The 13,704-nt window shown below is 32.6% G+C and overlaps 1 protein-coding gene across 1 annotated transcript in view; it reads right to left on the bottom strand.

Moving 5' to 3' along the window:
* Window positions 1–13,704, bottom strand: part of Oseg5 (intraflagellar transport protein Oseg5) — a 154,801-nt gene that overhangs the window by 97,047 nt on the left and 44,050 nt on the right. Inside the window, exon 3 of the mRNA XM_072537501.1 lies at window positions 4,309–4,487. Coding sequence (XP_072393602.1) covers window positions 4,309–4,487 — 179 coding nt within the window. The remainder of the gene's footprint in view (window positions 1–4,308; window positions 4,488–13,704) is intronic.

Raw genomic sequence — 13,704 nt, 5'->3', positions numbered from 1 at the left:
TATATATATATATATATATATATATATATATATATATATATACTCGTATATTGATATAAGGTTGAATGCTCGAATAAATGAACTTTGAAAAATTAAAAAATTAAAGGCGAATATCGAGCACAATTTTAATAATCAAATCTTGCTCAAGTACTTTCGCTTTCTACAGCATCATCAGAGGCATTTCGTTAAATTTGGGCTATCCAGCAAGCGCAGAATGTAATAAACATGAAATTAAACATAAATTGTACATAACACTACACTAAAACAAGGACAAACAGTTTAAAATTATTTAAAAATTATTCTACGCTACATTCTTGTCGGCGCTACATTCTTGTTGTATATATATATATATATATATATATATATATATATATATATATATATATATATATATATATATAAATCACTAAGTTCTCTGGAAGAACCGCGTTGAGAATTTAATGCTCGACGTTTCGGCACCCAACGGCACTGAGGTCCCAATCTACCTACTCCTCAGTGACGGTTCTTGTATTTATACAGAATACGATACTGGTACGTCACGAGTGAGGGGAGTAGGCAGAGTGAGACCCCGAACTCGACCGGAACCGTATCCATCTTAAATGGCTCCAAAATGGGTGCCGAAACCTCGAGCATTAATTTCTCAACGCGATTCTTTATCCACGGAAATTTATCTGAACATTTCTCAACGCGATTCTTTATCCGCGGAAATTTATCTGAACATTATATATTATATATATATATATATATATATATATATATATATATATATATATATATATATATATATATATATATATATATATATAGAGAGAGAGAGAGAGAGAGAGAGAGAGAGAGAGAGAAAAGGTTAATGCGAGTGAAGAATAAAAGTAAAATATAATGGCATGTCTCGTAAAACAGGAAAAAAAAAACAAAATAGTATATCGATGGAAGGCATCCGCATATACGTATTTCTAAAGATTATTGATCGTCTTCAGTACGGTGCAGCCAAGTTATAAAAGGAGTATGTTAACTTGGAAAACGATCACTACAGGAGCAATACAACCAATTTGTGGCATTAGAGTTAGAAGACTCTGGTGGTTTCCATGTCATAAGTATTTAATAAAATTATTTTTATTCAATAAGTAACTAACAAAAAATATAAACCATAACAATATGCAGTGATTGTTTCAATAAACGTGATATTATGGAAATATCACACAAGATTATAATACGATTCCTAAAATTCCTACAAGGTACTATGTTTTGTATAATAATTTAACAAGATTATTTTTATCAATCAATAACTCACATCAAACAGAAAGCAAAACAATATACACTTGATGTAACAATTTTTAGATTGTTATATCAACAGTATTCTAAGCCAGGAATTTTTAATAAAACATTTCTAACTGCCGATTGCAATGAGCAGTTATTAATAACTAAAAGATCATTTGTGTCAGTTACACAGGTAAAATAGTACGCTTCGAAAAATGACAGTTTTCATATTATTAAACCGTAAACGGTAGACTTTGAAAATTATAGTTTTCATATTATTCCCTTTTTAATCGGTCTGTGTGGCTTGTCTTTATTGTTAAAAATGATTTTTTCTATAGAAGAGTTAACAAACATGATCTGGGTATTAGGAGAAAATTCGAAACATTGCTTACCTAGCGATATTCTGAACGGGGAAAGTAAAACGCAAGAGCTTTTGAAAAATTAATGGATCGTTTTGTTCGTACTGGGTCAGTTGTATATGAAAAAAATGAGAGAGCCAAAACTGTTCCAAGTGAAGAAAAGGAATATGATATACTGATAGCTACTACTGAAGATGCCCACATCAGCACCTTTCAGCACACTGAAATTTCCCGTCAACATGACATTAGTCAAACTTCGGCGGCAAAAATCCTTCGTAAACATAAACTGAATCCTTACCGCATACAGTTACATCAAAAATTGACAGTCGATGATTATCAACGCAGATTAGCTTTTTGTCAATGGTCTCAGCAGCAAGTGCAAAGAGCGATTTTTTTTCGATTATGTGCTTTTTGGAGATAAAGCTACATTTCACAAAAATGGAACGATGAATCGGCACAATTTTCATTACTATGCATCAAGCAATCCCTACTTTGTTAACACTGATAGTCAAACTAGGTGTCTATAAATGTTTGGGGTGGTATTGTTGGTGATTATGTGATTGACCCACATTTTTTGACGGTCGTGTGAATGATGCAATATATCTGGATTTTCTAAATAATCATTTGCCACTACTACTGCAAAATGTACCATTTAATATTCGACAACAAATGTGGTTTTTACATGACGGTGCTGCAGTTCACCATACTGCACCTATTCACAATCATCTAAGTAATAACTTTCTTGAGAGGTGGATAGGCAGAGGAGGACCGACTGCTTAGCTAACGAGATCACAGGAATTCTCCAAAATTGATTTTTTTACGTGAAGCTATATAAAAGACCTTGTATACCAGAAGCCTACAATAACGACAGATGATATGAAAAATAGAATAAGAGAAGCTTTTAATAAAATTGACTTACAAATGTTAGGAAATGTGGTTTAATCATTTGAATATTGGTTAAAAACTTGTAAAGACGTTGAAGATTAACATTTTGAACATTTACTTTAGATTTAATTCCTTAATATCACATTCATTACATATTATTATGGTTTATATTTTTTGTTAGTTACTTATTGAATAAAAATAATTTTGTTATATTATCACACAATACTCAATACTTATTTCTGCTTACAAAAATTGTAAAAATGTATTCCCGAAATTTGAAGGAAACTAAAAATATCTCGAAAAATATTCAGTTTCATATATACAATATTTCTAAAAAATAAAATACAGGGTGATCTATTAAAAAAAATGGAGAAACCGTACTTTTGTTTTGTAGTTCACCCTGTATACAAATTTTAGTCAATGATTTGAATTAAACTTAATTTAAAAACTATAATAATATTGTTTACCTTATTTAGGTATTTCGAAATAAAAATGGTCATAACTTGTTAAATACTCTGTATAGTAATGCAAAACCCAATATTATAAGAACAAGAATTATGAGAGGAATATAAATTTGGAAACATATATAGGATGTCCCATTTAAAAAATTATATGTTTGCTACACCACGCAGTTATTAATCACCCTGTAGAATTCCACATATTTTCCAAGTATGGAGAATATCATTGCCTCCATTTTTTGTGTAAAATATTTGTGAAAATGCTAAAACAGTTCGATTTTTATAGCAAACTCTCTAAACCTTTAATTTTAAACAGTGTGTGAGTGATATTGACTGCGAAATCTATGGTTTCATTCGCCTAACCATGTTAATTTTAAACAGGGAATATATCCTATGCATTCCATCATCAGACAGGTATTTCGCTGGAGAATTCAGGCATTTATGATTTTTTTTTTCATATAACTCCATTGAAAAGGTATCAGTTTATTAAAAGTGTTTATTTAAGTGTTATTAAAATTATATATGTTATAATATGTAGTTATATGCATAATGTATATTATGTGTTGTTAAAAACAAGATTTACAATTACATTTCTGCTTCATTGTAAGAACTAAGACTATAATGCATGAATGTAGTCTAGTAACCCCTAAAAAGCTTCAAAACGTTAGTCGTAATTTAGAAGAGTGTATTTATAATTATATGGACGTTACTTAATATCATTTTGAACATTTAATTAAATAATTATAGGTAATGAGCACTGTTTTGAATCATCAATTTAATAATTTAAAATCTAGTTCATTTTATTTAAAGTACATTTAATAAAGTTTCCTATTAATGTTGTAAATTTCATTTTATTGTATTTTTTGACGGGAAGAGGTGAACAGAGGTTACATTTTTTAAGAATAAAGTTATTATAAAAAGAAAAATCATGGATGTCTAAATTTTCTCTTTCGTATTTATCTCTTTTCCAAGACGTCTGTGGAAGAAAATGTCATTAGAATAATGTAAAATAACAATCATTATTATCTTACTTACTTGTCGTGAGATTACAAATAAGTTTTCTAACTTTACACAATACATATAGTTACGTTTACTATTAAAATTTTATTACAACATTTGGTGCATATAACTATAATTAAAAAGCTGGAAACTTTATTGGCATTAAAGACTTACAATTAATTAGTGTAAGTTATGTTGTATGGTATTATCAAACAAAAGCAAAGCATATACAGAAGTGTCCGCTAGAGAACTCTACTGTAAGATATTTATACTTATATAAATGCAGTGAAATAAAATAATGTATAATCGACCGATTAAATGTAATGCCAATAAAGGTAACAATCTTTTACCTTAAGCGGTTTCGTATTCGGTGCGAGCTGTTTAATAATCAGACATTTTCCTTGGGTATAAGCAATCGACTGACTGTCTGGAGACCATGATGCTCCATAGACAGAGTTTTCACTAGATACGACAGTGCTTCGTAGCATTCCGCTCCTTGACCAAATTTTAATCATTCCATCTTCACCAGCTGGAAAAAAATATAACGGAAGAGTTTAAAACAATATTAATGAATGCTTTTGAAAGAGATTAGGCGATTAACTTTCCGTAGATGACGTGAAAAAATTTAAATTGTTGGATAATGTCGGTTTAACAAGCCTACTTTTTCTAAAATTAAAAGAAATAAAACTTTAGCTGTAGGTGACAAATGTTTCTAATATTATAATAAAATTGTGTACGTTATTCTCTATACAAATATATGAAATTTATAATTTTTTTCTTGTTCTGTAACAATTTTTAGGGGGTAAAAAAATTGTAATTTTTGTGAACAAGCTTTTAATATAATCAAAATAATTATAAAAAATAAAAAAATCTGGTCCCACTAAAACACAAAAGATTTACTTGCATGCTAATAAATAAAAATTTTTAAGTAAATAAATAATAAAAATAAATTGAAAAATAAAATTTTACTCTCGAAATCCATACAGATTACTGAAACTATTATTCCAAATTTTGAGCATCATAATTATTATAACAATACCTACAAAATCCAGTCAGATGCTGTAGATACAAATATTTTTACAGTTTGTGCAAAGAATATAGACGCTTATAAGCGTCTATATTCTTTGGTTTGTGTAAGAATATCTTGTTATTCGAATTTTTTTAGTGCTGCAGTACGTACATTGTCAATTTTTATTCTGGGGAGCAACATTCTCAGTTTCTGTATATTTTATATAAATGCAAACGGATTATCCTGTGAATGGTTTGCTGTTGTGCTCATCGACGAATATGTGGGTTAAGTAATTGAAATCCTAAATTTTCTAAGAAGTTTCTTCTATCGATTTTTTTTTGGGTATTCGAAGTGTAAAGCTGGATTTATAGTTTGACGCACTGTAAACGTAGATGCACTGGAAAAAGATCAATATAGAATTTTGTGTACTCTTATTTATAAATGAATGTAAACGCATAACGAAACGTAAGTGAAACGCACTGCAACGGAAGAGTTGGCCAGCATTCATCTTTTACAGTGCGTTACTTGCGTTTTGCCAATCAAAAGGAAGAATTTTGTGCTGTCAACCAAAGTGAACTGTCTAGCACGCCCATCATTTTGTAAAGTTGTTTATCAACATATTCGAATTTTGATTTTGTTGATTATTTGTTACAATGTACGTTACGAATTTATAAAATAATAATAATAAATAATAAAAGGGTATTACAGTATCATGTTTACCAACTCAAGCCACTGTTTCTACTCATGCGAAAAAATTCCACTCCGTCGATTTATAAATTGAAATAATATTTACAGTCCGTTTGTTACGTCTGCAGTGCGTCTACGTCTACAGTCCGTCAAACGTCAAACTATAAATCCAGCTTAAATGACGTAACTATTTATTCCAGCAACGTTCATGGTACTATAAAAAATGACCATTGGCCAACGCCGAGTCACACGAGCGCAATTGCTGACTTCGCACCTTTTGGCAACAACGTCAACACCTCCTTTCGCTTTGTTGTAGTCCACGGTTATTTTTGATTTGCCAGTTTCCTGGCCAACAGCATCATGGTGATGCATGGTAAATACTAACAGGACATTTCTTTTTCGTTTTGGAGAATACGAAACGAGCTAATAACATTTGACGAGGTATCTTACGTTTATTTGGACATAATGTCCACACTATAGTAAGACGGCGTTGCCTCTGTATCTCCGTCATAGGTAAGCTGGTAAAAAAGTTATTAAGCGTGGCATTTCTATTTGAATCCAACACATGTTAACAAAGACGAGGCACTAATGCCAAATTCGAAGTATACCGTTGTAATCAGTGGCGGCGCAAGATTTTAATTTTAAGTGAGCAGGATACAGTTTGCGAGACCCTCTGCTCGCGCAAAAAGACTGATTTTTTAAAATAAAAAACATGTGTAATTTTATTATTAAACTTTCATTCATGCAAAATCTAGTCAAACTTACAACTAACCTAAAAATATTTAAGATATTAATAGGTACATACCAACGTTAAAAAAAATTTAATTTATTTTATTATAGTTTATTATATTTATTTTATTTTAAAAAAATTTAATTTATTTTATTATTTAATTACAGGAATAGAAATTTTCTACTTTTTACACTGCTGAATTGTTTAATTACGTACTCGTAATCTAACTTGGAGGCTATATCAGCATCGATAGACAAAATTGCGACCGCAGAAAGTCTTTCCTGTGACATCGTACTCCATAAATAATTCTAAATGAGTTTTAATTTTGAAAAGCTCCTTTCAGCGTAGATTGTAGTAATTGGTATTGTTAATAAAATTCTAATGACGATGTAAATGTTTGTGTATATTTATTTTAAGTTGGTTGAAAGTCAGTGCTCTCACCCACTCGTAGGACTGTATGTAAATCTTGACAAATTTTTAATATTTGTTGTTAAGTACTAGGCTACGACGTATCTATTATTTTATAAGTAGTTATAGTTACAAAACAGCGTTTTAAAACAGAAAACCCCAGCGTTAATTTCTTAAATAGAATGTCACAATATATATATATATATATATATATATATATATATATATATATATATATATATATATATATATATAAATATCACCTATGCACGATGCACCAAGTACAAGTACAGGCACAAGTCAACCCAAGCAACGCTTTGTTTTGACCACCAACAGCATCAAAACAAAATCGTCAAAAAGCTATGGTGAGGTTCATTGCAGGGTGATTTCTCACGATGGATAGCGACACAAGCACTTTTTTCAGCGCGTTCATGGCTTAGGTTTAAGTAATACATAAATATCCATGGCAGTATTCATTTGACTCTCGACCTGTAAACATCGATACGAATTAGGGGAAAGTTTATAGTGGTGATTAAAAACGGGATCCGGCCGTGTTTTTACCGTCATTATCGTTCAAGTGGATATACTATTTATAAACTATTTAAAAATTAAAATATACAGTTTTAACAATTAAAATGAGTGCTCCACCAGATTTATCGGTGAGTGTTCCTTTTTATACTGCTACTGTTAATGGTCAAATAATAAATACTCAATATCAGCAACAGCAAATTCAACCAGAATGCCCAAATGTCCTTTTTCCACAAAATTTACAACCAAATTCAGCACAAATTTTAAATAACCCACCAACAACAATATATTATGTTCCTAACCAAGTACTATCACAATCTTCCTCAAACTGTCAATACAATCCTAAAATAAATCCCACATTATCTTCACCTCAAAATGGAGCTTACGATTCGATTGAGATGACACGTACATTACAAAGTGAAGAATCTTCAGGGGAAATCAGCGACATTGAGTCATCGGACATCCACGAATGGCAAACTATACAACATAGTAACAAAAAACGCAAAATTAATCCTCCGACACCAACAGAAAACGAAGACACAGTAGTAACTAGCAATAAATTTCAGATTCTACAAAATGAAAACGAAAACGACAACAGTACAGAAAATACCAACGAAACTCCAGCAACCTCTAAACCCCCACCAATTTTTATATATGGTGTTACTGAATACAATAAAATGGTTAATAGCCTATCGGAAGTAACACAAACAGAGACATTCTATTGTACAGCATTAAAGAATAACACAATAAAAATAAATTCCCGTGACTCAGAAACATACCGAAAACTGGTAAGACATTTAAACAGCAAAAAAATTGTGCATCATACGTACCAAATGAAAGAGGATAGAGCATACAGAGTTGTAATTCGTAATCTACATCATACAGTGCCCATTAATATAATAAAAAGCGAAATAGAAAAGCATGGGCATTTAGTACGCAATATTGTAAATATAAAACACAGAGTAAGTAAGGACCCTCTAATGATGTTCTACGTCGATATAGAACCTAATCGAAATAATAAAAAAATATATGAAATTCAATTTATAAACAATGCGAAAATAGTTATTGAGCCACCGTATAAAAAGAATAACATTGTCCAGTGTACCAGATGCCAATTGTATGGACACTCTAAGACATACTGTAATATACCTTATCACTGTGTCAAATGTGGAGGCAACCATATGTCAGCTGATTGTAAAAAACCTAGAGACACACCCGCCATATGTGCTCTCTGCAATGGAGCACACACCGCAAATTACAAAGGATGCATGGTATATAAAGAGTTAATTAGCAGTAGAAACAGAGCAAGAGGAGTATCATCGCACACTCCAGCGAACAATCAACTACAATATAACAGAAATACAGTACAGAATAATCCGCACTTAAACAATCAAAATCACGCGACTTACACACAAGCAACGGGTGGAACAAATGTAAATAATGTCCATAAAAATACGAACTCATACAACCAGAATCATGCAACTTACGCTCAAATAACAAGTGGAACACATGTAAGTAATACAAACAGTGAAATTGGAGAGATGATGAAGAGTTTCCTTAACGAATTCAAAGCTATGTTTTCACAACTAATTAATCAAAATAGCGTGATCTTAAACATGCTTTCCACAGTAATAAATAAAATTAGTAATGGAACTTAAGTCACTACGAATTGCACAATGGAATGCCAACGGCCTAGGCAACCATAACACAGAAGTTACTAACTTTCTTAAACATAACAAAATTGATGTTCTACTCATATCGGAAACCCATTTCACTGACAGAACGATGTTCAAGATCCCTCATTATTCTATTTACAACACCAACCATCCTGATGGAACAGCACACGGTGGCGCTGCTATTATTGTACGTAACACTATACCACACTATGAGGAAATAATGTATCAGACGGAAAAAATACAAGCTGCAGTAATCTGTATCAGTTCTCAACCATGGTCTTTTGACATTGCGGCAATGTACAGCCCTCCAAGGCATAATATCACCACAGCAGAATATGAAGACTTCTTCAAACATCTATCAAACAAATTCGTAATTGGAGGTGACTGGAATGCCAAGCATACAGACTGGGGATCAAGACTATGTACGACAAAGGGAAAAAATCTCAGACAAGCCATAGCTAACACAAACAGCTCTTACTTATCTACAGGGCAACCCACCTACTGGCCATCAGATCCAAACAAAATCCCAGATCTACTCGACTTCTTTATCCTCCATAACATGGCCTTAAATTATTTTGACATACAAGCATCCTGGGATCTGTCCACCGACCATACTCCCATAATTGTGACACTATCTACACAAATTATAAAACGTCCGAATATCCCTAAGTTGACAACATCAAAAACCAACTGGAATATATTCGAGTCTTACATAAATGAAAATTTAAATTTAAATATAAGATTAAAGCAACCAGACGATATCGATAATGCTGTGCTTCTTTTCACCCAAATTATACATGCAGCCGCTGAAATAGCTACACCCCCTCAGAATGACAAAGAACCAAGTGACACCAACATACCCGTATATATAAAACGTCTTGTTGCACAAAAAAGAAGAGCCAGGCGCATATGGCAAAGAAGTCGCAATCCTATAGATAAAAATGAATACAATAGATTAACACGGCAACTTAAAACTGCTCTACAAGACGCGAGGAATGATACATTTGAACTATTCATCAACAGCCTGTCAAAAGAAGACCACAGCATCTGGAAAGCAACGAAATCATTCAAGAGACCTATACAGCACATACAACCTTTAAGGAAAGCCGATGGAAGCTGGGGAAAAACTGAACAAGAAAAGGCATCAATATTTGCTGAACATCTCTCACACGTTTTTGGTGCACCTGAACTTAATAACAATAATAACGAAGAACAAGTTAAAAACTTCTTAGACGCTCCATGCCCAATGATGCTACCAATCAAATACTTTACTCCTAATAATGTCAAAGAACAAATTTCTAGATGCAATAACTACAAAGCACCAGGCTTTGACATGATCACTGGGCTAATATTAAAAAAATTACCGAGAAAAGCAATTGTCCTACTAACAATGATATATAATAGTATCATAAGATTAGCCTACTACCCGATTAATTGGAAGTTCGCACAAATAATTATGATTAGTAAACCAAATAAACCACCAAATATTACTACTTCATATAGACCAATCAGCTTACTTCCAATAATGTCAAAAATCTTAGAAAGACTTCTGCTCCAAAGATTCTCAGAGACATCGGAATTAATTCAGTGATCCCCACACACCAGTTTGGTTTCCGCGAAGCCCATTCAACTCTACAACAGTGTCATAGGATTGTTAAAAAAATTAATGTATGCCTCGAAGAGAAAAAAATTTGCACTGCTGCCTTCCTGGATATAGAACAAGCCTTCGACCGTGTTTGGCATGATGGTCTCCTGTATAAACTTAAGTCATCCTTTCCCACTCCTCACTATCTACTCTTAAAATCATACCTCACAGAACGTCACTTTCAAGTCAGATTCCTTACAGAAACTTCTCATTACTATCCCATAAAATCCGGTGTCCCTCAAGGAAGTGTCCTGGGTCCCCTCCTGTACCTCATATACACTGCTGATATTCCAACAACAAATACGACCACAGTAGCCATGTTTGCAGATGACACCGCCATAATATCCATCGATGATGACCCCCAAGTAGCATCAGGAAACCTTCAAATATACATGAACCTACTACAAGACTGGATGAATAGATGGAAAATCAAAGTTAACCATAATAAGTCTAATCAAATTACATTCACCAACAGGAACATCATATGTCCAAGAATTAGACTAAACAACATATTACTACCAGTAAAAACAGAAGTCAAATACCTGGGAATGACACTTGATCAAAAGCTCACTTGGAAAGCACACATCTTGGCAAAAAAAATCCAAATCAACATGAAAATACGTCAAATGAATTGGTTAATAGGCCGAAAATCACAGTTATCCACAGATAATAAACTTCTCTTGTATAAGTGCATAATAAAGCCTATATGGACATATGGGGTGCAACTATGGGGCTGTGCAAAGCCTTAATATAAAAATCATTCAGAGGATCCAATCCAAAATACTCAGAATGATTTTCAATGCGCCGTGGTACGTTAGTAATAAAACACTACATGATGACTCTGGAATACCGGTCGTTAAAGACGAAATCAGCAGACTAACAAGAAATTATTTAGAACATCTGCCAGCCCACCCCAACGAGGAAGCAAGACAACTACACCTACAACCAGAAGTCAGACGAAGATTGAAGAGACAGTGGCCAACAGACTTTATTCACTAATTTTAATTTTAATTTTAATTTCCATTTCAATTCTAGTTTCAAATTATAATCCTACACTGATTTTATTTATTAGTGTTAGTATTGGGAGTGTTATCAGTGGATAATTTCTCCTCTCATGTATTTGCAATACTCACATTTACTAATAGCTTGTAATAGCAGATTGTAAATTTACAAATTTAATAATAATAAAAAAAAAATGTCCATGGCGCGAGGCCCCTCGAACCGCGAGGCCGTGGGCTGTGTCTCACGTCGCCGACGCGCTACGCCGCCTCAGGTTGTGGTGAGGAAATTTGAATCAGTGGTACGCGAGGCTTAACGTTATCAGCCGAAGATTAAGAAATTAGGTATTATATAAAAGGTAATAGAGTCAATTTAATACAAAATCAAGAAGAAAGCATACTGCAGATCTATGAAGATCTATGCATGAGAATGCCAACATTTTTTTAGAACTTAGGGAACATTCCCTCAGCTAAATCTATCGCTTTATTTTGGAATAGTTTGGCGCATAGTAACATGTGATTCACATATGGTTTAACAAATAGATGACCAGAATGAAGAAAAAATTTATCACACGTGTTTTCAATACAACAATAATTTCCCACAACGTCATGATTGCTGTAAGTCACTTGATCTTGCCAGACCCAATTGTACAGGAATATATTTAAACTCAGCCATTTGATAAATATGTCCTCTGCCTCATATTTCTCTCTATCCATAACGGTACCCTCTCACACACATGTCAAATTTTCCCGACCACCCAGAAAGTATAAATTTTCTCTTACTTAAAATACACCTCAAACTCAAAATTTAAACCAAATCTTTTAAAATTAACAAAATACTGTTTTGAAACCACCTGACTAAATTTTGGATTCGATAATATTAATCTGAAACGTTTATTTTCTGTTTTATTGAATATTAACTTGTTGTAAAATTTTCAGATCTTTACAAAAATTTAGTGTTTTTACAAAAAAAAGGCAGCTTAAAACATATAAGGGTTGATTAAACAACAATTCCTTTGCCATCGCAAAAAAGTCTTCAAAATTTTCTACCAGCAACGACATTTATTATTGTATAGAAAAATTCCACAACATTTATGTATAATATAAATGTATTATTTATGTTCTTTACGAAACCAAATATAAGATAATTATTTGGAAAAGGTTATTGTAAGATGAGGATAGGATGTGCGAACTGTGCCAGAACATCAATATTTTACGCAAATGGTATAGATTTTTCCTAGAAATCAAATATATTTAGAAAATCATCAAACATAAATTCTAAATTTAAAACTCATGGGATAATTGCACTTTTATTATGTTTATATTAACGTTTTAGATAAAGTATCGGACTTTCCAAGAAGTTAGGTCAAGGTTAGAATAACTAAAAAACATTGATTATACAACATGACTTACTTCAAAGAAACTACTTATTGAGTGGAAGTTTGGGGAGTTGATAATAACACATAATTTCTAATTCTTTACGATACTGCTTACAATGTAAACATTGTCAATTTTAAATTAAATAATTTATTTGTATCAGCTGTGTTTATAATGATAGTTTAAAAGAAATGGCAATATTAAAAATATAGTTTCCGATTATAAAGTTACACTTATGGACATAATCAGGGGAACGCAAAAAATTAAGAGATAACTTAGATACAAACCATTTGCATTTGTGCTTGTTTTGGTTTGATATTCTTCTTTTTCTTCATGTGCCTTGTCCGTTCCGAACGTTGGCAATCAACATGGCTATTCTGATTTTGTTTACGGCAGATCTGAATAGTTCAGCAGATGACAATCCGAACCATTGCCGCAAGTTTTGGAGCCACGAGTGTCTTCTCCTCCCTGGACCCCATCTGCTGTTTATTTTCCCTTGAACGATCAGCTGTAGTACTCAATATTTATTATGCCTCATAACGTGACCCAAGTATTCCAACTTTCTTTTCTTTATACTTATTCCTACCTCTCTCTCTTTACCTATCCGGCGTAGTACCTCTTCGTTGGTCACGTGCTCAGTCCAGGATATACGTAATATACGTCGGTAAGCCCACATTTCGAAGGCCTC

The sequence above is a fragment of the Diabrotica undecimpunctata genome, chromosome 7 (genome assembly GCF_040954645.1).
Source record: "Diabrotica undecimpunctata isolate CICGRU chromosome 7, icDiaUnde3, whole genome shotgun sequence".
NCBI classification, from domain to species: domain Eukaryota; kingdom Metazoa; phylum Arthropoda; class Insecta; order Coleoptera; family Chrysomelidae; genus Diabrotica; species Diabrotica undecimpunctata.
Note: the sequence above shows the minus strand (reverse complement) of the source record. Positions and strands in the feature narration are given on the sequence as shown.